This window comes from Boleophthalmus pectinirostris, unplaced genomic scaffold, assembly GCF_026225935.1.
Source record: "Boleophthalmus pectinirostris isolate CB_2022bp ecotype Guang Dong unplaced genomic scaffold, ASM2622593v1 HiC_scaffold_18, whole genome shotgun sequence".
Taxonomy (NCBI): Eukaryota; Metazoa; Chordata; class Actinopteri; order Gobiiformes; family Gobiidae; genus Boleophthalmus; species Boleophthalmus pectinirostris.
The window spans coordinates 16469734-16493884 of NW_026571133.1; the positions used below are offsets into that span (position 1 = coordinate 16469734).

A 24151-nucleotide genomic window follows, 5' to 3' on the forward strand; every position below is an offset into this window, starting at 1 on the left:
AATTGTCCACCCTACTGCTGTCTGTGTGAGAGAGAGAAAGAGAGAGAGGGAGAGAGACAAGAGGGGGAAGTGAGAAAGGGGGCAGAAAGAGAGAGAGAGAGAAAGAGACAAGAGACTGGCAGGTTTATTTATAGCCTCAGACTGTGGGCTGTGTCCTGGGCACCTTCTCTGTCTGCTGCAGAAGCTCATTAGACTCAGTTACAGATAAGAAAAAACACACAGGCATAAATAGGGGTTGGCGATATATATATATATATATATATATATATATATATATATATATATATATATATATATATATATATATATATATATATATATATATATATATATTTATTTATTTATTTTTTTTTTAATATATGGAGATTTTTAAAAACTTGATATGAATTCTGACATATCGTATATATCGATATAATGCTTATATTCAATTTTGATTTCGCTGCTTTGCTTGTTTGTCTTCTCTGTCGCCCCCGCCTCCCTGATTTTGTTCGCTCGTGTCTCCTTCACTCGTCACTATCGCCGTGAACGCCGAAAGTTGCTGCCAGTGAAAAGCTTCTAGCGCCACGAATCTTTTACACCATTTACAGACAAAACCATCAGCAGCACATCCTCGTGTTCCACCGAGTCATGTCCTTTAGTCCAAAAGAAGTTGAACCGCAAGAGCACGTGGTGTGCGCTGGTTATGCAAATTAGCCATGCGCTTTTAAAGTTTCGTTTCTGTAAAACGTAAACAAGTCTGCGCAAAGCTGCAAAAAAAAAAAAAAAAAAAAAAAAAAAAAAAAAAAATAAAAAAAAAAAAAAAAAAAAAAAACAAAAAAAAAAACATAAAATAAAATAATTAACACTATAATCTCAAACTGGCTGATGTGGCTCTTGAGTCGTTATGCTATATATCTTGTAAAGTTTAGTAATATAAATTCTATTTATGCAGAAGATTTTAATTAATAATCTGTTGCAGTGTCACTTGTACAAAAGTGTTTGGAAACGTTGGGTTTGATCTGCAGTGGATTGTGGGAAACCTCATAGCTCCTTACTGCTGGAACATGGATCTGTTAAAATAAGGAACATCCTGAGCTTCTTCTGTTAAAAGAGTTCATGGTTATGATTATGGTCTGGATAACAGAGTTAATGCAAAGATGAGCTTGAGTTGAGTTGTTTTATTTATGAATGAAACAAAGGAAATGTGTTTCATTTCTTTTATTTGACAGTTAAATTATTATTTATGTAATTAGGGTTTTTTGTAATCTTAAATGTTCCTATATGAACTGCCGACCTCTTACACTTTAATTTTTTTAAAAAAGGAACTTGTGGAATTTGGCATATTTGTTTTTGCAGTTTTCCGTTTTAGGGGGTTATTTTTTCCTGTACAGATATCGAGATATATATCGTATATCGAGATATAGCAAAATATATCGAGATATATTTTTTGATCCATATCGCCCAGCCCTAGGCATAAAGACAGCAACGCTGTGTGCACCTTCATATAAACTTCCTGACACCTCAGAGATACACCTGTTAAATGCTGATTTGCAAAAACAACTAAGTGTAACAAATAATAATAATACTCATCAGAGCCTTGTGTATTTGTAAAGGCTTTTTCAAAAGTCTGTAAAATTATTTTACTGCAATGAAAAGTGTTTACACCCTTCCTTGATCAAATCCACACCAGAGTTTTCACTGATAATATCTGTCGTAGATAGTAATAAAAAGAAATAAAACATTTAAATGGAGGAGTTGCAAATTAACTCTTTTTATAATAATGTGCAGAGAGGTTTTATGAGCTGTAATTAAACTAAAATTACACAGGAAACATATCATTTTAGTGTTACATGCGAAACATGCAAATATATCAAAAACTCCAGCAAGATGTCCACAAAACTACTAAAACATGTGAATGGGGTATTTGATTTTACTGAAGACATTAAGGAAAACCTGTTAGCTTAGCTTGTCTTTTGCACCTGTCCAGATTCAGAGCAGTAGGAGAGACAAGAAAGCCTGAGAGATCGTGCCACAGTCAGACTATAATATTAGTTCAGTAGATCACAGCATTATGTCACATTCATGTGATAACCTAAGAGGTTCTGTCATTCACACATGTTTTAAAATGTGTGATATGATTTGAGCACAACCAGCGATGCTGGAACTATATATTTTGGGGTTCAATATTTATAGAGGGTACATATTGTTTGTACTAAGGAGAAATATTATTTTTTTCTGTACTATGTTAATATTTGAGCTGTAGAAGGTAGAATAACTATCTTCTATTATCATTCCGCTATTTATTTGTTGCACCTCAGGCCTTTTGAATGATACTGTCTATTTAAAAATGGTTTACTGGGATTATTTTATTATTGTTATGATATCAGTGCCACTAAGTAGTTTAAGTATTATTGTTTATCACAATATATATCTGCAGCAATATCATGCTTTAAAATGTGCTATCGTGACATGCCTAACCCAGTAAAGCTATAGCAGTTTCAGCGGTGTCCAGCTTCAAAACATTTGACATGGCTCAGAAGGGGACAACCCTCAGAGACAAACTCAGAAGAAAACACCTGACAGACTGGTCCCTGGTCTCATTGACACAGCAGAAATGTAGCACGAGTGACAACATGTTTAGAGATGGTTGAAAAGACTGCTTGAGGTAGAAATATGCTGTTCACTCAGCAAACCCCAAGCCCTGCCTGCAAGGGATTTCAGGGACAAGAAAGACAGGACTCTCTCTTTGAAGAGTTGGAGGAAGTTCATGCTTTGTTCATAAGCACACTTTCAGTCATAAATCTATATTTTTAAAGGGCTCATATTACGGTATTTTCTCATCTCATCATATTGTTTCCTCATCAAAAAACATACATGAAGTTGTGTTTTGTTACATTCATCCATGTTTAAGACACAAACCCTGCATATTTAAAATGATTTTCACCTTGTAATGTTATGTGGTAATACCAAAAGTGCCCCTCTGTATTGTTAAACTCCATACACCTTCACTAGAATCATTTGGACTATTTCACTCCGGGAACTGCCAATCTCTGCTGAACAAAAGGCATTGTGAGCTTTAGAGATGTAAACAGATTAATAATGCAAGATTACACAAACATGGGTCAATGAAACAAACCACAACTCTGGGGATATTATTAAAGAGATAATAACATTCTAACATGGCTTAAAGCTCACAAAAATCAATCTTGTATAATACAAGACCTTTAGGTTTTTAAATGAGACCCCTGCTCAGTTCTTGAAAATACTGGGAGTGGCTTGAAAATTTCATAGTCAAAAAGTCAAGCATTCTGGCAAGCTCCTGGTTGGCTAAAACGGAATAAATAAATAATAATAATAAAATGGAGATATTTTTAACAGTGTGCAGTTCAAATGATTGTTATGACGCATTAGAGGGGCAAGATTAATTGCAATCAAAGTGTAATTTGAATGGTAACATTTAGCAAAGGCTGTAATTATTTGGCTAATTAAATTTTCTCTGAAGCCAACAACTGTCTCCATGGGGTCTTATTATGCATTGCCAACCCCGTAGTTTACACGGTTTCAAAATACATAACTTGTAAAAGTTTAGTTATCCATATTTATATTACCTAATCTCTATGCTCATTGATACCATACATTGTAAACTTTAAAATTTAACTTGATAATAATAATAATAATACAAGTTAACCAAGCTGCTTTACATGAGGAGACAAACAAAGACAAACAGAAGAAACAAAAACGTTGATCAAAGACTAACTTAACAATTAAACATTCTCCAAAAAAAAAAAAAAGTAGTGAGCATATCGCAAACAAACACCAGCCTTTTGGGGCAGCTGATCCCATTGTATTATTTAGAAACCTGACTCCTGGTCCCACCCTTCTCTGGGCATCTTATCCTCCCTCTGCAGCACTGATCCAGCCCAGTGCTCTGCCAGTGCCCCATTACCGCTGCCCAAAATGCCCTCTGTCATAAAGCACTCTGACACAGCAGCCCACAGTGATATAGGAAAAGCTTTGTCCTGCTGAACAACTAGCTATTTAATGCGTGAATAAAAATCTCCATTTGCCTCCTTAAAGGCCTTATTCTCAACATTTGGATTTTATGGGCTGCACTGGATAAAAGGTGCAGCTGCTGCTCCTGTGTGTATCCTTATTTCACCATTTACACAAAGAATGATGACAATTTGAGTTGCTGGCAATCAAATTTGTACTTCATTTACACAATTAGCTTTCTTCCCATTAGGAACAAAACCCAATTTTCTCATCCATTGTCACACGTCTAATGCCCCCTTTGTCTGTCTGTCCTCCACAGCACATACGGGCCCAGAGGACGTGATCATTACTTGGCATGGTACAATAGTGAAACTGAGAGCAAAGGCAGTGAAGGCAGCAGATAAAAACAGCAGGTTCAAAAATGTAGTGTCTTAACAGAAATGTGACTTCTCAGTGACTTAAACCAGGAATTAGTATGGTAAATTATCATGCATTTTTGACTATTTTGAAAGACTCGTATATGAAACAGTGTCCATCAAGCAACATATGTAGTGATTACTTCCATTAAAAGAGCCCATATCATTGTTGTAAATTGTGTGTATGTGTTTTCAGCTGGGTGCCCTTCCTCTCACAAGCAACCACACTGTTACTACGACTGCAGTGAGCAATGAGGTAATGTTTGTGTTTCCTCAAAAAACCTTAAAACTCTGCCCCCGCTGATACATGGTACATTTATTTTATGATGATTGATCTGATCAGAGATTTACATGTAAAATACTGCTTTATCAAAAAAGACATCAGGGCTTTCAGTTACAAAACTCATTATCCACACCAGTCCCAAACAGACTGCTATAACCGAGCCAAAACAATACTTCAGGTTCGGGTACATCTGCCACGAGAACACATTTTAAAGTATGATATATTGAGATATACTGTGATAAACGATAATATTGAAACTACCATAAAGCAGTACTGTCCCAGTAAACCATTTTTAAATAGACAGAATCCTTGAAGGCAGCAACAAATAAATAACAAAATGATAACTACTATTAGCCACAGAAATTACTTTTTCTAGCTTTTCATTTTTAGCTTTCATGTACTGAATGAACTGAAGTTGACATAGTGATTATCGTGACAGGCCTACCAGACAGTACAGTAAAAATATTACACAGGGAGGATGTGCAAACCCCGCACCACCTCTTTCGGGACTCGGGAGATAAAACCGGGACCTTTTTGCTGTGAGGTTAAACAATAGCTGCTCTGTGACCATAATGCCATGTGAGATCTAAGATAAACTGTGAAAATTAGAATAAAATAAATAAAATCATTAAATAAACTCAACTGAAGAAGACCGAAGATCAAACATTGTGCTTTTAAAGACTGAGTAACATGACTTATTCCTTCACTGTTCTACAATTCAATTTAAAGACAGATAATGGCCAAAATACTGAATCTACAAAATGCTGAGCCTGAGCCCTAATCTTTTCTTTCACCCCTTCCTCCTCCTCAAAATGGGATGGGCCATATGATCAGTTGAAATGGCTCTTTGGAGTCATGAGAATGTGTAAGGCCACATAGTGCACTCTCTGGCAAGTAAGGGCTCCGTTTATCCTACTCTGCTTTAATATCATTGCTACCTATGAGTTGCTTGGTGTTAAAGTATAAGTGTTACAAGTCCAAATCAAAATAGAGTAAGTGATCCAAATGTAAATCCCTAAATGAAGCAATCACATCGCCAGAAGTCCAAAACCTTTAAATGCTCATTTCTGCACAGACCTGCAGGATCTTTAACAGGATGTAGTTTGTGTAACATAAACAGCCTGTCTATGATAATTCAACATTATAATTATGTGTGGCATCAACAGCAAACAGAACTTATGGATGCACAAGAAATCTGCTTCTGTCTGGGTAAATACAAGGGGAGCACAGTGACAATAAATTGAGTTCTCAATGGGAAATAAACTATACAGTCATTGGCATTTAAAGTGACTGTGGGGCAGTGTTAAATATCATGTGTGCATCTGGCTGATGAGTTTACTATAAACACTTTATATCTACTTGAAAGTATATCAAAATTACCATCAAACTAGTAATTAGATTTCTTAGGTTTACCTCAAGAATACTGATAGAGCCTTAAAATATAGTACAGAGGAAGCAGACATTCTCTTTACAAAGTGTGATGAAGGAGACACAATTGTCACAGCACATCACATATTCAGTGCTGAGGTGGACAGGGTGTTGCAGATGACACAGTGGAGCTGGAGTAGTAGGCTAATACCCCACAGTGGCCCGCCTCTGCACGTGCAGCAGGCTCAGCCTTTGAGACTGAGCTGGCAATAAATGCATGTCATCCATCTGAAAACATACCATCAGCATCAAGTTATTTGTCCAAAGTACTGAACAGGTTTGAAAAACAGCAATGTATGCAATGGTGACTGGGTGCAGGCTTAGCAATAAAGCGTGTTTTTGCAATCCATGGGTGTTAGGGCTGGGTGATTTTGCCTGGAAAAAAATAATAATAATAACAATAATAAAAATAAAACTTTCCAATCCAAGAAAATAGGGAAAATAAAAATACATTTTCTTCAAAACAATTGGATGTGAACTTCAAATTTGATTCATCGATTTCATTGTTGTTGTTGTTTTTTTTTTTTTTTTTCCTAGACCTAGTGGTTTTCAGGGGCCTTGCATTACCCTAATCAGCAGGATACTCACTCAGCATTACCCTGTTATTACACCTGTCCCACAGTATAATACATTACCCTGTTATTACACCTGTCCCACAGTGGGATACTCACTCGGCATATCCTGTAGCCCATGGTAATCTCCGGGTCTCCTTCAAAATGAGGATGGGACGAGCGACATGATCCGCCGAACACTCAATCTCATCCGGGGACAGCCCCAGGAATTCAGGTCTCATATAAGGGAATTTGAGGGGTAGCTCGGAGCCGCCGTTGCTCCCTCCTCCGGACCCTCCACTTGACATGATTCCGCCCATGAAGCCGGCCACAGCGGACTTGACCCGGGTGAGCATGTTGTTGGCGCGGCGTGGCGGAGGCTCCGTGGGCCGATTAGCGGCGCCGCGGCTGCCCTTCCCCGGATTGCCCCCCAGCTCGGCTCGGCCGCACAGGACGACGACAGGCTCGACAAAGGGGCGGCGGAGGAGCACACTTCAGCGGGCTAGCTCTTCATTCATTGAGCATGGTCCATCCCGGGGTGGATGTGAGGGGAAGGGCGGGTGCATGCAGAGGATGCTTTAGCCAAGGCGCTGCACATCTTCATTGACGGTCATTGATAACAGCCCGAGCTTTGTCAACGCGGAAATACACGCGATTAACGGGTCACGTGACACACTGGCGGATGAGCGCTGCAAAATGCTGTGGCTTTTCTTTGTACGGCCAGTGTCAAGAGCAGAAAATACTGATCAATATTGTAGTCTGTGTACTAAGCCAATGGGCATATCAACAACACAGAAAAGTCTATATAATCTAGCCTCATTTATCGTCCAACCAAGCATATGTAATAACCTAATAACCTAATTTCTCTCCCGCCTTTGTCAATTAAGCAGTAGGCCTGAAACATTACCACATCACCAGGTAGGTTCACAGTAGCACTATGAAATTGTTATTTTTGTAGTATTCGTTAAAATGAATGCATATAATATTACAAATAAATATCTAGGCCTATAGCTATATGATGCTGTAGATAGTATTATCCTGCAGCCAGGTTTATTGCTACACCTGTAGTACTAACCAGTCCCAGTAGATAGAGCTATTTTACAAATAATGTTTTTATCTGGTCTTGGATGTGAAACAAATAAAACACCTGTACCCAGGGTTTGAAGGAAACTTCCAACCACAAGCTAGGTCAAAACAAGATGTGTTATTGTAATTGTTGTAACTGTAATTGTGTGATGATTAATCTTTTTTCAGTGTCTTTTCAGTGTTCTTATTTTATGATGTCACTACACATTTCAGTTTTGCTTTCAGATTAGATAAGGGACTGTTGAGTCACCTTTTCATCAGTTTCAGTTTTCCTATGGCATTTGGTCTTATATTTTATAGACAAATTTCCATTTGCAACTCTGTTATTTTTAAAATTTCTTCATCTTTCCATGTGACCTCTCATTGCCTGAAAGATAAGGGGAGGAACTGTCCTCCTGTTTCCCAGAAGCTGAACACATTGGAGACATTTATCATTTTCTTGATTTTTTTCTTAATAGAAGCAGTCCATTTAGTTTTTACTTTACTTTCTTTTCTTTTCTTTTTTTAATGGCATTTTGACAAAAGGTTATACTGGTTCTCCCTGGGGCAACACAATAGGTTCACAGCCCGTGGATGGTTTGCTCTTTAGTTGTTCACAATTTGTTTGATTCTCATCTGTACCATTGTGAGGTAGAAGATTAACTTTCGTGTGATCCTTTTCACCCTTATTATTATTATTATTTTATATTATTTTATCTTTGCAGGAAATACAAAAGTTTCCTAGAAAAATGGGTGGTACAACAGAACAACTGCAAATCAAGAAAACGTAAGTTGAGTCAGTTTTCTTGCATTATTTAGCTTAAATATGACTTCAAAAACAAAATGGGTATTAGTTGTAAATCACTATTGCAAATTTCTGGGTGTCCTTTTTTGGGAAATAACGGGATCTGTACATTTTTATTGTCTTACTGCCAGTAATTTGACCTCCATAAGCAGGATGACAACATGACTAGCACCTGGTATGACTAACATGTTTGCTTAAATTATACAATTATAATAGTCCCGCCCCCTTTTTCTGACATTTACGTCCTCCCATTACAGTACAGCTCTTAGTCTGGCTCTGACCCAGCACAGTTGCAACACTCTCCATCATTTACTGAAGGCATGCTCATAGAAAACAAAAAATAATCTAGCTCTCTATCTTTCCTGCACGACTCAGAAAACGAAGACAAGGAGGAAAGGCCGCTGGGGACATGGAGGAAGTTGTCACCTGTTTTTTGAAATGTTTACCTCTAGTTTCCTTGATGATATGTTGCTGCATAAGTTTGACAGGAGCTGCAGAAGACCAAAAGGGACTGGAGAGGATAGAGGCTTGTAGCACCAAATGTTCACAGGTAAAACTAATTACTGCTATCTTTGCTCGGACTTAGTTAGCTATGGAAATTGTTTTATATTTTGTCATTTATTTTTTATTGAAAATTGGGAATAATTGAACAAGGAGAACCAGCAAGGAATGTAACAGAATGTAAGGTGTAAAGTAATGAGTTTTAACCTATCCTCTAGCAAAGGTTTGGTTAAAGCTATTTATGTGTAATTGCCTTTTTTGAGCTCTACTGTGTACAAGCCAAATATTTCATAAAGTAAAACTGTATGTAACCTTTAATAGTCTATCACCTACTTATTACGTATGCAGCGACATATGCATAAACTGTTCATCATAGATTTCTCAAGTGTAGTACTTGTAACATACCTGTAAGTATAGGTGTGTGGCTTTGATTCATTAGACAGAAATTCAGCAACACTATCAGATGAACTTACTGGAGTACCAGCATATCGTTATAGCTGTTGAGTTTTCAGTAAAGCCCCTCAAGCACAATGCAATTCATCACAGAGATATGCAGTGGTTCCTATCGCTCATTTACACTATTACTGTCTTTCACTCACTGTTGCAAGTTATTGTGTAACTTTTCTGGTGAAGGGCCCATCAATGCTTTTTTCCGTGGAAATGTTATTGCTTTGGCTAGAATGTTTCACAGTATGGTATTAAACCTTTCTATCTTCAGGGAGACCAAACCAGACCAAGTTACAGGTCTGTGGAGAGGCAAACCCCACTCATGGTCAGAATGCCTGTTTTTCTAGGTATTTTTGAGCTGTAAAACCACCTGTAATTGAATAAATGTAAGGTAGAGCTGTTTGATGTCACAGTGTGGAACATTCCAGACAGAGCAAGACAGCATAGAAACAAGCAGGTGACAGACCACCAACCAAAAACATACACAGTGCCCCAAAAACGTACACAGTGCCCCAAAAATGTACACAGTGCCCCTTTAACCTAATATGCATAAGGGACAATTCTTAACCTGAACAATGTAACACATTTTAATTATGGATATTTGTATCTGAAGTTTTGCACTAGTACAGAGCATGCTCTACATGAATGAGGATGTAAAAATTCTCATCTGGGAATTCCCTGTTATATTTTTAATTGCTTTGCAAAGACTCATTGTAAACACATTGTAATTTTGGTTTATCTGGCAAGTAAATCAGCATATCTCAGTTTGTCATCTGTGGCAGCTACAAAACCTGGCAATTCTTTCAAAGGAAAAATTATTTCACTCAAATACTGCTGTCAATATGCAAAAAATCTATTCACAATATAAATGCAGTTTAACTGACTATAGTATTTGTTATTCTTTTTAAAGCTAAAGGACAAACCATTCCTTTTAAACACTCTCACTGAGCATTAAAATCTTGAGTCAGCCTGATTAACTGTTCTTTCTCTCTCTGTAGGGTCTTGATTGTAAGAAGACCAACTGTGAGTATATATGTTTTATAATTATCATAAATGACCATGTTTTATCTTGCACCCTTTTAAATATCTTGTCTGTTGCCAAAAATATCTCTTAGATAAAGGTTTTCCGAAACAGAGCCACACCTAAATGTGTGCATATAATTCTAGGGAAAAATGACAAGAACACTGAAACTGAAAACCTCTTATGCCATCAGATTCTGAGAGAAACAGAGTGAAGCCAGATATATGGGACAAAAGACGCCTGTAATATTTGTTACAAGTGCTAAGTTGTGTCTGACAACTCTTTATGAAGCTGCAGAACTCCTGACATAGGCTTGCCTGGGATCCAACATACACACTTCTCTAATACTTAATGAATATGTAAATGTGGTCATTGGTATCTCTCCATTTTCAGATTAACAGGTGGATTAGCTTGGAAGGAAAAAAATAGAAACACATTTCTCAAGGGACTGGAAAACACTGCGGAAGCTGAAAACTAGGGGAAATGGCAGATTATTTTCATATGGATCACTGAAAATAAACAAATGTGATAACACAATCACGTTTGGCGTCGAAGCGCGACGGAGGGCATGGGCAGCAGACTGACATCCATCTGTATAGAGAGAGAGATATCATTCTGGATTTGCCAGACAAGACACAAGCTACTGTATAGTACAAAAGATCATAATTATTGTTAATAACATACATTTCAAAAAGCTTATCATTATAAATGATCAATTTGCCAGAGTGGCATTGAATGATGTAGATACATATGGAGATGTTGAGTTAGTATGCCTAAACCTTAACTTAACTTAATATATAGTAGTCTTCTAAGTATACATTGAACAGTAAGTATAAGCTACCAGTGGAAGAAAATCTTAGGCATAGTCCGGTCCACTTCTTCAAATGTATTTACAAATGTATCATTCACATTTTCCTAACATGTTATTAATTTGCTTTCTTAGTCCTATTCCCTTCGCTGTGTCAGAGCCCCCCCGAGGATTTCAAAACATCACCAGTTTTTCAGAACATCAGTCTGTCTACAGTGCTGAGGTGTGAGGAGAGACACAAGTGCTCAATGCATCTGAGAATTCAAACCAGGATGCGAATAAAAGGTGGGGACATGTCATCTAGAATAGATCATGTGTTTTATTGTTAAAATAGACAGGGTTGTTTCATGGCAGTGAAATGTTTAGGCATTGGTAATATATGGCACAATATTCAGCTCCAGTATCACCTGAACTTATTTTAAAGGCATATGTCCAAATTAATTTATATTCTATATTGATCCAACTAAGCTGTGTCAAATGACCTTAGTACTCAAGCAAAAATAAATATTTCATCAACATGACTCATCTGTACACATGTCAATAATAAAGTTATTTTTATACTGGTTCCTGCTGCTGTCTCTAATGATAAACCAGTTAGTGTGTATGTGTTTTGGCAGATTAACAGCATCTAAAAATATAGATTTTACAGACAGAGAATCCAAAGTCCTTCCAGTGTGACAGTGACTCTATAATACTGACTTCCTGGTACTAAAATATTCGGCTGTACTGTGGTCTTTTGATCAATTTGTGGATTTCAAATAATGTTTTGGGGCTTCAAGTTATACAATACATTTGCTCACCATGATTATTATGTTTTTCAGACTTTATTCACGGTGTATCCATTTGCACCTCGAGCGCAGGACTGATCCCAAACTGCAAAGTCATCAGATTCAGCCAAGACAGGCTGACGGAAACACTGCCAAAACCACTGGTACATCATAATTATAAATATCTTATCGTATGTCTTCTATTTAAAGGGGCATAGGTCAGTGGTTCTCAAAGTGGTAGTTATACTTTTAAAATGCCATTTTAAAACTATGACTTTTTATTTAATCCTTTTTTTAAATTAGATCGCTATTAACTACATAAATAAATACAATAAACCAAAACTTGGTTGCAACTTTTAATTTTCGAAGTTTCAGTGTACAATAGTGTGTAGTCTCAGGTCAGTTGCGTAGTTATTTTGAAAGTCTCAGCCTGAGACCCTGACATAGGTTACACTGCAGATCCTCAGCGAGTGTAACCATATTTAATTCATCCAGGCTTGAGACTGGTCCAGAGATTAGTTTGTAAAATTATTTCCTTTCCATACATAGCTCTAATTTGACTCTAATGGGCTATTCAAAATGAATCTTAACCACATTATTATGCTATGAAAACACATATTTTAGTTTGTATCATCAAATGAACATGTTTACTTAACGTTTGTGTAGGTGGACATAGAAAATGACTGTACTATGATATCACTGCGTCAAGAAGTCCAAATAACAGTAGAAACTGTCCCTTCTTACTGTGGCATCAAATGGACTCAAGTATATACAGCTCCAGGTAACTACTGCTTGTTATTCCTATTAAATATTTTATGGAGTGCAATTGTCTGCAAAAGCCTGTATAATGCCTTTCAACCTTTAGAAATATTTAGTGCTTTATTTTACAGGTTGCAGTAATGAAGATCTTCAACGCCATATTCCTGACTGCATCAGTAAGTGTAGCTTTGTATTTGTTATTAAAAGCCAACCCCTATACTGTTGCATTTGACTAACATTAACATAGCCCACCCTACATTTGCGGGTGTGTGGATCTCAGCAGGTAAACTCTTGTACAAAGTGAATCCAGAGGAGAAGTCCATCACTGTGAATGTGTCTGAGATGCGCCAAGACCACAATTACAACCTGCGCCTGTGCTATGCTAAACGCTACATCTGTATGAGCACTGAGCCTGTGACTGTGGTGAGCCCATCAGACCTCTTTTATACAGACTATATACAATATTTACTATATTTTTTATTCTACTTTTACACATACAAATCACATAACCGTGACTTATGAGTCTTTTGCTATTTTTGCTGCTTATGTTGAATATTATTTTGTACTTTGTTATTATAGTGTAATGTGTGAGCTACTGTCTTTCTGTAATTACACTTGTGGATAAGTAAAGTTTGTCTAAGTCTATTAGTCCAACACCTACACGGTTCACTGACATCACATTTAGGACGTGTTCTAAATTCATCCTGCCATGTGGCATATGTATACAATGTGATACAGAAGCCAGAGTAAATAATAGTTGGAACAAGATCCACACACTGAAATGGTGAAACCAGAGTCAGGACCACAGTTATGTCATGGCATCTTAAAGAACCTTTGTAAAAGTGTTCTTCAACATAGCTGTTAAAATGTACACAACCTGTAAGTAGCCAAACGAATATGTTAATATTCATTTGGCTACTCACATTCTTGTACTTTCTATTTAGAGCCAAGACTGAGTTTTAGCTGATGTTACAATCTCAGATACATCACAGATATATCAACAATGCTGTCATTTTAATACCTTAGATTTATATACTTTAATACATATTTTTGATTTGACATTTTCTTTTTGCCTTGTAGATAAAGAAGGAGGATACTATTAAAAGTGCCACTCTTTCCTATTCCAGACTGGTGCCTTGTCTTTGCATTGAGGTGAATATTTACACAGATAGTAGTGATTATCTATGTGAATAATATTAATTTAATATACTAATGCCACAGGGTTGGTCCGCTGTCCTTGATGCACGCAGAGTTCAGGTTTGCCCATTCAAACAGAGTAAGTCTCACTATTACTCATTGTTTAATGTAGGAATACAAAACTCATTATTCAATATCATTACCCTTCTCAGATGTGGAGGAACTGTGGGCTGGGATAACCTTTGACCCCATTGAAGCGTCACTGTTATGGCAACCCTTGTGTCCGGTCACTGCGCAGGTCACACTTTGCCAACAGGAACATGGTGAATGCATCGATCTCCCAAACACCACGCATAATGTCACCAGGCAAAAGGTACAGGTCCAAGCAGAATTTATATAAAGTTGCACTGTGTAACGTTTGTAGTGGAGGGTATGCCACCTGCTTGTCTGGCGCTACCTAGTGCGTCAGCTCAATTTTATTTCTCTCCGGCGACTAGGTCAGGAATCAGAATATACTACTAGATGGTTTGCAAGAACCTCGGAAGTTGTAGATCACGCACTGGCCGGTTAGCGAAGAGCTGTGAAGCCATGACGTCAAACTCAAGCATCTGTCTGGGTCCCTTTTGTGGTACAGCACAACAGTAAACAAAGTGGTCAAGATGGATGTAGACGAAGCCATACATTCTGTGTTGGCAACGATTCCCGAGATCGAGGATTTAAAGCCAAAACAAGAGAATGTTTGGTGAATTTTATCAAGGGGACGTTATTGCCCTTCTTCCTATGGGATTTGGGAAAAGCTTAATATATCAGTTAGGCCCGTTAGCGGCGCATAACATATGTCACAACCAAATAGCAGCAATTGGTTAAATAAGTACCCGCGTACCTTCGAGTGAATGAATCCTAATGCTGTGTGTGCAAGATCAGATGGTTTCCATGAAGTGAAACCAGCTGATGACTCAGCCTAGCTAATCACTGCAATACAGGAAAGAAAATTCAATGTGGCTTCGTCAGTGTGACAGAGCAGATTTAGTTGACTCTGTTTACAAATGGAAATGACTGATAATCTACCTGGATTTCCCTCTGTATTTATATACAGAAAGTGACAGATAGACTGCACCTAGAAATCTGCTTTTTCTCAAACATAGGATCACAAAAGTATTTACCTTAGCTGTCTATATTCACCAGGTTTCACATGACAAGTACACTGGCTTAAAGCTTTGTAAAACTCTGAATGACAAAAAAAAAAATACTTAGTTTAGCTGGTTAGAGAAAGAGTTTGTTTCTCTTTCACAAGAGTTACTTAAGATAGTAGACAAAAGAGCACAGTCCAACAATAAACAACAATGAAATGCCCACAAAGATTGACAGTTACACATGGAGCCATTCCTTAGTACTCCTTTAATGTCTGTGTGTAACAAGCTTTACCACTTTACTACTCTCAAATATAGACGCTGATACAGTTACAAACAAAGGAAAGAGCTACCTGAGCTGTAAGGAAACTGGATCCATCACTTAACAAAAGAATTCTTTCCAGTTAAAAATAGCTTCCGATGAAACCTTTGTATTTGATGATGTCCTAAAAATAAAAGCCCCCTAATGATGTCACTGGAGCCAGATATTTAAGTTACAGTGAAACGTGTTACTTATATACTTAGGTATGTCTTCTTTCCTACAGTCATAATAGGTGAATTTTGTTTTTTTCTGTAAATATATTTTCTGCCACCATGTATTCTATATATTAAGATTAAGATTATTGGGCAAAATAATTGTTGAATGTTGAATGTTTATGACAATTGACAGAAGAATATAAACTAGTTAACTGATATATTATTATCAAATATCTCTTCATTTCAGGTTAAATTCACTGGTGTCGAGTCACATCCGCAGCTGTGCATGAAGGTAATAATGTGTTATTTTGAATATATATTTTCTGATGAACTCAAGAATAGGAATAATTATAACAAACAATAGGAAGTTGCCCTTTAAAATGTTGACACTTTGTATTGTTAAACAGTCTTGTTAATTCAACTTCTCAGAGGATGGAAATGAAGCCATGAGGCTAGGTGATACTAAAAATAAAAGGAAAATTACCTGAAAGCAGAAATGCATGCGCAAAAAACAGAAGTGATTTATTTACACGTAAAAGGTCTTTTTTTTTCCTTCTGTTGAACTACACAATACACCCATGGAAAAAGTCACTGAGTTCTGAACTCTGAACCCACTGAATCCTTTTTCCCTCATCACAAACATACCTCAAGTTGTTTTTTGTTTCATTTCCAAATGTTTAACATATGTACTCATTCATAGAGAAATGCTAGCAGTATGTTATTTTTGACATGCCTTCTTTAACATTTGAGATGTTTTTTGTTTTTTTTGTCTTTTCTAGTTTTCTGTAAATTCTGAAGACTGGATCCGATGTCCTTTTGGTGATAGATTCACAGGTAACACTTAAAACATCTTGTTTTTGCTATCTTTCTACTCCAGAAGTCCTCCCTGGCACAAAGTCCCAGTCAGAGAGGGTTTTGTTGCAAATGACTGCAGTCCTGTGACATACCATGTAATATTATCGTTTCGATGTTCAGTTTCACCTCTACAATATGTAATAAGATTTATATTCTATCATATACAGCTGTCTATAAATGCAAGTCTGTTTTGTTGAACTTTGTCTGGAAACACTTTGACACACTTTGCTGGGCTAAAGATCAGCAAGTTAATTGCAGATATAATGACTCATATATGATAACAGTCATGACATAAAGTTTTTGTTTAATTTTGCTTACAGCTTGGGAATTGTCAAGACAACCTGAGGGAGCTGTTTTGCTGACCTCACCTGCTCCTGGGATCTTCTTAGTGGAGCTGTGTGAAGTGGAGGCTGCAGTGCCACCAAAAACCTGCCAGTCCACAGAAAACTACACCATCAACGTGGTGGGTGTGACAATACATGCCAGAAGACACATAGACAATAGAGACATTCATTTAGTAATTATGTTCAAGGCCGGGCCATTAAGTGAAATTTAAAAGTTGGCTTTCTTCCAAATTGTGAAATTGTTTGTATTTTATTGGTTTTATAATTAGCTGTTTACAAAGCAACCGTGTCATAGAAAAAATTGTACCTATGGAAGTTCTGTCTCCTTCCTCTGGTGCAAAAGTTATTGAGGTCTGGAGACGATTTGATGCAAATGCCTGAGAAATGTGTAATATTATTTGTAATATGTATGTTTAATGTATTTATTCTTACATGTTTATTAAGTTATTAAGTTATGCTTTCCAATAAAACATCTGTAAGATAGATAAGTTAAATGCAATTCTGTGGAACATCCCAGGCAAAACAATAATGTAATAATGTAATTTAATAAATCAAGCAAATCATTTGAATATTTTTCAGGAGAAGCTGAAATCAGTTGCAGTACCATTACCAAGTGAGCTTCCTCACAGAACATTTTGTCTTCAGGTATGTGGTAGATATATTTTAAAGATGAGCTAGAAGTTATTGTACAAAGACAACTATATTTATTTTTCTGCTGAAACAGGTTAGACGCCAGGATGTACTCTACTCAGCCACCCTGGTTCACTGTTTTGATCCAAGTACGTATAGTCTTTGAGGTTTTATCTGATATCATCTCTCCACTTCTTCTATTACTTTCTGGAGTGCATGTTTAGATCCTTGTTCCACATGTTTGCCTTGGGTAATTTAATGCAAGCACTTTGTAACCCAGAACAAAGGGAACCTCCAGGAACTGTCCACTTTGGCTTAATGGTAGATGAAGTCATAACTGTAAAAAGCTGACTTCTGGGAAAAGTTAACAGTTGTGCACAATATCTAGTGTATTGTCTGCACAGCCTACAATAAACATTTAACTTTTACTGACTTTCTTATCTCAATTTAGTCTCAATCACCATGCTTAAAAAGGACTTTGTTTTCACTTCTAAGTTGGATTTAGGAGGAAGAGCAAGTTTATTTGTATAGCACAATTGTACACAAAGTAATTCAAGGGGGTTTACAGAATAAGGAAGACATTAAAATCACAATAAAATACAAATTAAATCAAACTTTAGTCCTAATAGAACATACTCTACCATTAAAGGTCCCATATTAGGCCAACTGACTTATGTGAGCTTTAAGCCATGTTATACTATTGTTACCTTATCAAAAACACACCTGGAGTTGTGTTTTGCTTCATTCACACATGCTTGAGTAATCTTGCATTATTAGTCTGCCTACACCTTCAAAGCTCAAATTGCTCTGTTCCACCTTGGGATGTCATGGTAGTTTTTGAGTTAACAGCTACCCTTTATCTTTATCAGTTTCAGGAACTAAATTGTATTGTAGGAAGGTGTATTGAGTTTATCACTTCTTGTATTACCTTATAACATCACAAGGTTGAAACAAAGTGTTTCCTGTATGGTAGAAGAGCAGATTTTAACATGTGTGAATGAGACAAAACACAACTCCAGGTATGTTTTTGATGAGGGAACATTCTTCATAAATAGATCAGAAAAGTTGGGCCCTTTAACCGTCATCCTCTGCTGTCCTGCTGCAACTAAATTTCAAAATAGTAAACTAATGAATGCTATGCGAGCTCTGGTAGCATTGATTAGATTATGTTATGTCATTCATGTATAAAGTTTTGTTATTGATTTTTAATTTTGCTCCACAGTTTTAGAAACAGGTTCAAATACGTCTGTGAATCCCACATGCATCATTGTAATAGCTGGAGTCCTGCTTGCTCTTGTCATTCTTACCACTTTGATGCTGCACATTTGGTTAACTGGTAAGTTCAAAATAATAATTAAACTCCCCTTCTTCCATCACTGTGGAGATAACGCTTTTTTAGGAGAGCTCTTGTGTAGATTGTTCCCATAGAGGGGATTAACTATCAAAACAAGAACTTTTTGATGATGATGATGATGATGATGATGATGATGATGATTATTATTATTATTATTATTATTATTATTATTATTATTATTATTATTATTATAAAGACTACACACTTTCCACTTTCACAGGATCAAATATTTAATGGTAACATTTTGGAGAAAACTTGACATTTTTTTCTATTGCTGTCAGATTATAATGAATCCATTCAAAAATATTTATTCTCTTATAGTTCACCAGAGAAGGATCCAGAAGAGGAAAGATGATTCATGTCACTATGAAAAGCAAAAAGGTCTGTATTTTGTACCTTATTATAATATTGTATCATTGTACTCACAAACAATTCAGCCACAATGCAACATACTCTTGGGGCCAGTATCCAAATCACTGATATTTACTTACACATTAACAATAAAACTGCAGAAACTAGCAAATGTGCATGAAAAAATCTTTAAAAAAAAACAATTTTAAATTAGAAGAATAACAATAACAAAAATATCCGAGATCATATTCCACATCTAAATCTTAAAGGTCCTAAGTTGTGCAAAAAGTACTCTTGTGAGCTTTTACCCATGTAATTTGCTGTTATCTCATCTAAAACTTACCTGGAGTTGTTTTTTGTTTCACACATCATTCACACATCACTTTATCATCTCCAAAGCTCAAATTACTCTGTTCCTCCTTATCATGTCATGAAGCGGTAGTTTTCATCTTAACAGCTACCTTTCACCTTTTGTTCAGTAGAGATTGGTAATTCCTTCACATGACATTACAAGGTGGAACAGAGTGTTTCCTGTTTGAGAGAAGAACTCAGCCCAAATATGCAGGGCTTGTGTGTTAAAAATCTATGAATGAAACAAAACACAAGCTGAGGTTTGTTTTTGATGAGGAAACATAACATAAATCAGAAAATACTGTGATGTGGGTCCTTTAATAAAACTCATCTTCCTATGTTTTGTCCAATGCAGGCTGTGCTCCTGTATTTATGGTGTCTTCATTGCCCAGTAAATCTGCTCTACTTGGGACAGTCTTTGTCCCCGATTCACCTCAGAATAGGAGCAATGAGAAGACCAACCTCCTGTCTCACTGATGTGTTACAGGGACCAGGAACTCAAAAACAATAATGAGGAAAAGGCAATAGCATCTGTTAGTAATCATGTTAAGTCGAGCCTGTATTTACTTTATGCACATTGTATTTGGTGAAGCATTAACGCACCCACTGTTTGGGTTAAAACTTTCTTGTGAAAAACTATGTTACAAATGTGTTATGTTCTCGATTTAATGACACTCTGAATGTTTTTCCCTTGTCATTTTATGTAGCAATATTGTTCTCTTGATGTTGGAGTTTGGTGTTAACTGTTGCAATTTCTTTTTATACTGTATTAACTCAGGTTGCAGCTATGTACTAATCATTGTTGTCTAATGTTATATTACTATATTATGTTATATTATTATATGGAGATGTATTTTCAATGAAACATGTATCTCTATTGTCTTGGTTTATTATAAATACATAGAGATATGGTTTGAAAAACATTAAAATCATTCATATTCTTGTAAATAAATGGTGAATGAATATTGTACTGGTCTCAACCACGATCACCAACAATTTTAACTTTTCAGTTTTAGTCTCATGCCACCTGCTAAATATTACTTTGTCTGTCATTTTTAGTTTCATCAACAATAAACAAAAGGTCAAAGTGAATATGATAGCTGCAAATTGCTCAGCTGAGGCTCGTGGGCATATGTGTTACAGGAACGAGAAATTCATGTTGACTATCACTTACCAACTGACTGATGATTGGTGTGATGGTGGATTATTTTAGATTTAGACTTACAGAAACTTTATTGATCCACAAGAGAAATTATTTGGACATAGAGGATCACACATCACACAGTAATAACAAAGACAATATAAATGATATATAAACTCTAAATAATACATTCTAAAAATAGCATGAGACTGGTGTCAAATAAGACATAATCATATAAATGTATGTGTACAATGAAAATAAAATAGAGAAATATAGTAATACAAATATATTTCAGGATGTCTTCATCTCACAGTCAAACACATAATCAGCTTTACAGATCAGTTTGTTAATCCATCCAATGTCCCTTTTACTGGTGCTGCTCCCCCAGCAGACCCCAGTCAAGTACAAAGTACTGTCCACCACAGACTGGTAGAAGATCTCCAGTAACTTGTAAAAGTAGAGTCTGTACTCATGCTCTACTTTTACAGTTACATTACTACTTACATTTTACAATTTTTACAATTATTGTTTCCTTCACAAGAATGTTGAACACCCAAAGATTAAGACCTCATCAATCCAGAGATCAGTCTTCTTGAAATCTGCGAATAGGAAATGTCTAAAGATACAGTATTTATTTATTTATTTTATTAAGTCAGTGAATTGGTCTAAACCAGTCAAACCTCCTTGTCATCAGGTCTCAAAAACAGGGCTGGGTCTGGTTAGTACTTGGACTGTGCCATTATGGCACCAGTGGTAAAAACTGCTGTCCTTAAGCAAAGCACTACTCCCAAATTGCCTAGAAGTCTCCAACAGGCTCCAACATCTCCACTCAAAGACTGAGCGATACAGGAATATATTCATACCATACTCAACTGAAACTGAACCACAACTCACCCTTATATAATAGATAACCCTCTGTCATGTCAATCACTACTTGATCTTTGCACTGTTTCTCCTTCCATCTCTTGTATATAGTCGAAATATATTTTATATTACTGTATTTCTTTATTTACTGTACTATACTTATTTGTACTTGTACACATAAATTTGTATAATTATGCCATATTTGACACCAGTCTCTTGCTATTTTTGTTACTTATTTAGAATTTATTATAATTATTTATATTATTTTAGCTTTATTATTATATTTATATATATTATATTATTCACAATAATATTTTTGTGCAATGGTAAGAAGTTCACACAAAATGTAATTAAATAAATAAATACTGGCTATACTTAGTAAGACGGTATCTAATCCACACATACAAAGTTGCCTTATCTTATTTGACTGCAGCTGTAAATTTGTCCAGGCATTTGATAGTCAATGCATGTTTGGTAAACTGACCTCTGAAATTGAGGAAATGCTTTGGAAAATAATTAAAATCTCTCCAAAATTTCCTGCTCCAGTTTTGCAAATGGACACAGAACTTTTACATATTCAAACTTTATTGAACACACAGCCAACATTAGTAGACCAGCATCCAAAAAAACTTACAAGGAAATTGGGTTACTTTAAAACTGTTGCCAGGAGACACGCTGTTGTTATGTTATATTTTGCAGAAACGAGCACATGCAAATATGAGCTTATGAATGACACTTAAAGCTCTCATATGTGGTGTCTTTGCATTTCTGTCATCAAATATGAAAAGTAGGAAGGAAGCAGGAATGTGAGAATGTTTACATTTACAGACAGGCAGGAACTTCTGAACACCTAAAAAGCATGGTTGCACACGTGCAGAACAGAACGCTTCCTTGTGCACAGAATAAAAGCTTTATTAGAAATCATGCAAACACTTCCAGGCACAGTTAGTAAAGGAACACCGCTGATATCAGGGAGTTGCTGATTCATATGCCTAACAATAAAGACTGTCTAATGTCAAAAGTTCAGCCCTTACTAATATACTGACAATGAAAATACATCAAGTAATGGAATTTGATACAGTCTTAACATTTGCCAAACACCATTCATATTATCTGAGATCGCTGTCTGCATTTAACAAAATAAAGAAAGTTTAAAAAAAAGTTCACTTTAAACCAAAACTAACCAAAAATGTACCCAAATGATAATATTACTAATTTAATGAAATCCTTGCAATAAAATGTTGTAATGTTCTTTCCTCATCAAAAACACAGAGCTGTGTTTCATTTGTTTCTTTGTTTCATTCACACATGTTCAACACACAAATCCTGAATTCTTCTCTCAAACAGAAAACTCTTCACCTTGTGATGTCATGTGGTAATACAAGAAGTGCTCCACTGTTTAAACTTCATACATCTGTACAAGAATCATTTGGATAACTTAAGCCCTGCTTGCCATTCTCTAATGAACAAAAGGTAAAAAGTAGCTGTTAACTCAACCAGGGTCACTCAAACATCTGTGAATGAAACAAAACACAACTCCAGGTTTGTTTTTGATGAGGTAAAAACATTCTGACTCAAAGCACACAAAGGTAAATTTTGTGTAATGCAGGACTGTTGAGAACCTAAATGTTTGTATGTATGAGAAGAATTATGTTAAGAAACTGCCACTGCTGAAATGACGTGTCATGTTCAGTTATATACAGACAACAACTGTAATATTGCATTGATGCACATTGCACAGCATGTTACCCTTAATTGCCCTTAACCTTTTATTTTAAGCATTTATTGAAACCAGTTTGGCCCCATTGTTTATCTTTGAAGCATACTTCTGAGTTAAGCTGAGGCAAATAAAATCATTTGACCATTAAATTACTACCAGCTCCAGTTTAGTGAGACAAGTCGTAGCTTGTTGTGAACTGGTACTATCTTCACTCCTCACGTCAATAATTATGCCATAATAACAAGGCAGTACAAGGCCTTAGTGTGTAACATCAATTCTATCTTTTTGTTTTTTTCTATGGACATTTATTGCATTATTATTTGGATAAAAGCACATAATCTGCATCACCTTGTGTGTTTATTTTATCTTTTTACCAAGGCAAAAGAAGAAATTCAATTGGATGACTGAGGGATTGTACCAAGGTTATTTACAGTTACCTCTGCCCCGTGCTTCACCATTATCATTGTTATTTGTTTTAAATTTATTGCAGAAACTATAGAGTTATCATTAAAGCATGATTGCAGTTCATAAACTAAAATGTTGTTACCACCTTAAAAACATAACTTACATTGTGTTTTGTTTCATTCACACATGTTTGCAACCCTTTATTATTAGGCTGTCTATTTCCAGAGCTCAAAATGCTCTATTCCACCTTGTGATGTCATGATGTAGTTTTCAAGCCAACAGCTACCTTTTACCTTGTGCAATGATTTTAAGAATCACTGTGACATGACATCACAAGGTAGTACAAAGTGTTTTCTGTTTGAGAGAACGAACTCAAACAGGATTTTTGTGTTGACCATGTGTGAATGAAACAAAACCCAACATATAGAATTTGTGATGAGGAAACAACATCACATATAAAAATATGATGTTGTTTCCTCATCATAAGAATATATATCAAAAAATAGTGTCCTATGGGCTGGTTAACTAAATATTACACCAATGTATGCATTTTCAGAATTGCATTTGCA

The 24151-nt window shown here is 36.1% G+C and overlaps 2 protein-coding genes across 5 annotated transcripts in view; one reads left to right on the forward strand and one right to left on the reverse strand.

Moving 5' to 3' along the window:
• Nucleotides 1-7271, reverse strand: part of LOC110161873 (protein phosphatase 1H-like) — a 29309-nt gene extending 22038 nt beyond the window's left edge. Inside the window, exon 1 of the mRNA XM_055153466.1 lies at nucleotides 6771-7271. Coding sequence (XP_055009441.1) covers nucleotides 6771-7006 — 236 coding nt within the window. The 5' untranslated portion in view covers nucleotides 7007-7271. The remainder of the gene's footprint in view (nucleotides 1-6770) is intronic.
• A 1303-nt stretch (nucleotides 7272-8574) lies between these two features.
• il17rel (interleukin 17 receptor E-like) lies at nucleotides 8575-20420 on the forward strand. 4 transcript variants are annotated; one of them, XM_020926669.2, is made up of 18 exons: nucleotides 8575-9070; nucleotides 10467-10491; nucleotides 11433-11582; nucleotides 12119-12228; nucleotides 12731-12845; nucleotides 12955-12999; nucleotides 13071-13246; nucleotides 13904-13975; nucleotides 14045-14099; nucleotides 14173-14333; nucleotides 15815-15859; nucleotides 16347-16401; nucleotides 16743-16885; nucleotides 17346-17411; nucleotides 17491-17545; nucleotides 18619-18732; nucleotides 19072-19131; nucleotides 19808-20420. In XM_020926669.2, exons 1-18 carry the CDS (start codon nucleotides 8930-8932, stop codon nucleotides 19927-19929), a joined length of 1710 nt encoding a protein of 569 aa, XP_020782328.2. In that variant the 5' UTR covers nucleotides 8575-8929; the 3' UTR covers nucleotides 19930-20420. The 4 variants fall into 4 exon arrangements, with proteins under 4 accessions (XP_020782328.2, XP_055009437.1, XP_055009439.1 ...); XM_055153462.1 differs by having other exon boundaries at nucleotides 8778-9070; nucleotides 13089-13246; XM_055153464.1 differs by having other exon boundaries at nucleotides 8778-9070; nucleotides 13104-13246.
• Nucleotides 20421-24151: the final 3731 nt, after the last annotated feature.